The 1,435-nt window shown below is 45.8% G+C and overlaps 1 protein-coding gene across 3 annotated transcripts in view; it reads right to left on the bottom strand.

Moving 5' to 3' along the window:
* The window catches only part of zgc:110158 (single-stranded DNA-binding protein 3), a gene marked incomplete in the record, with an annotated part of 65,032 nt that extends 63,597 nt beyond the window's left edge, over positions 1-1,435 (bottom strand). For all 3 annotated transcript variants that reach the window (XM_014009782.1, XM_014009781.1, XM_014009780.1), the window contains 1 exon segment: positions 1,234-1,435. In XM_014009782.1, coding sequence (XP_013865236.1) covers positions 1,234-1,289 — 56 coding nt within the window.

Below are 1,435 nucleotides of genomic sequence, written 5' to 3' on the forward strand. Positions count from 1 at the left end.
CCCACCCACCCATCCATCCATCCTCCTTAAACATATATGAGTCTGCTCCCACCATGTCTCCTTTTCCTCCTCCTCTCTCAACTCTGACGCAAAAGCTGAGAGCAGCTGCTTCAGTCTGTCTCAATAATTCAACGCCGAAGCCAAAGGGATGAGGAGCAGCAGGTGAGATGAAGCGAGACATCTGAGGAGAGAAGATGCATGGGGGGAAAAAGGGAGAAAGTTTGCAGAATAATGGAGGCGTGAGGGGACACGCGCCTGTTGATCTGGATGCAGACAAGGTGAGGGGATGGAGAGCTGTACGACTTTAAGTTAAAGTCAACAAAGTTGAACACCTCCTGAGCAGGATGAGTCAAGTTGTGCTCATCAGAGGGAGCTCACTCATSAGTACTTTGGCTGCTAATGCCCAGATGTTTATGAAAATTAACACTCAGTTTAGTATGCTCTGTAAATTGGTGTCAGTAACCCGTGTTGAGAGAACAACAGGCAAAGAGTCGGAGGCATGCAGACAAAAGAGGCTGGAGGAAGTGGGGCAGGTTCTCCAGCAAACCAGCCCGCTGATAAGCACCTATTCTGGGGCTGATGTGCTTGGAGAAGTGGGGCGCTTGGAGCTAAAAGTTAGGGAGAGCCACACGCCTGGACACAAAGCAGTCCGTTCAGACACGCGAGAAAAACGATAGTTTGTAACAAAACTCTCCCTTTAAAACAAAATCACAGCAGTTTCCTTTTTATTTAGTTTTGCTTTGTTTTGTTTTACCGGCTGCTAAAAGCGGAGCAACACAAAAGCACAGCCACAGCACACAAAGCCCCTAAAACGCATTGTTCCACACGATGGAGGCGAGGCGACTGAAACACGCTTAACAACACCCAGTTAAATAAAGTTAATAAAAAATAAAACGGTGCAAAGTTTTAGTGAGCAGAACTCGCCGCCGAGTCAAGGGAGAAACCAGAAACACAACAAAGTGGTGAAAAGCGGCAGCTAACTGCTTTTAGCTAACTTACAGCAGCTATGCTTGTGTCTGTGCGTCAGTACAAGTTGTGAGGATGCAAAGAGAAYACACACAAAAAAAGTGGTAAAACACAACAAAACTAGCCCAACTTTTATCACCCGGTGTGTTTAAATAATAAAATAAAACTCGCGCGCGACTCTGAAGCGCTTTCCCATCAGTTAGCAAAGAAGTAGCATACTTATTATCTTTTCTGTTGTGACATTCACTGCCATAATAATTTACTTACTTTTCTCTCGCCTGGCTATCCGAGGGGACCACAGCTCCTTTCCCCTTGCCGTACATCTTGGAGGCTGTTCTTGGTACTTTTTATTTTATTATCCCACTCGACACCTGTCAAAGAAAGCAACCAGGAAAACCTACTATCTCCATAGCTACCCAGTTAGTGTTGTCTCCCTGTCTCTCTCTTCTTCTTGCGCTCTCTTTGCTCC

Source organism: Austrofundulus limnaeus, unplaced genomic scaffold (genome assembly GCF_001266775.1).
Source record: "Austrofundulus limnaeus strain Quisiro unplaced genomic scaffold, Austrofundulus_limnaeus-1.0 Scaffold61, whole genome shotgun sequence".
Lineage (NCBI taxonomy): Eukaryota > Metazoa > Chordata > Actinopteri > Cyprinodontiformes > Rivulidae > Austrofundulus > Austrofundulus limnaeus.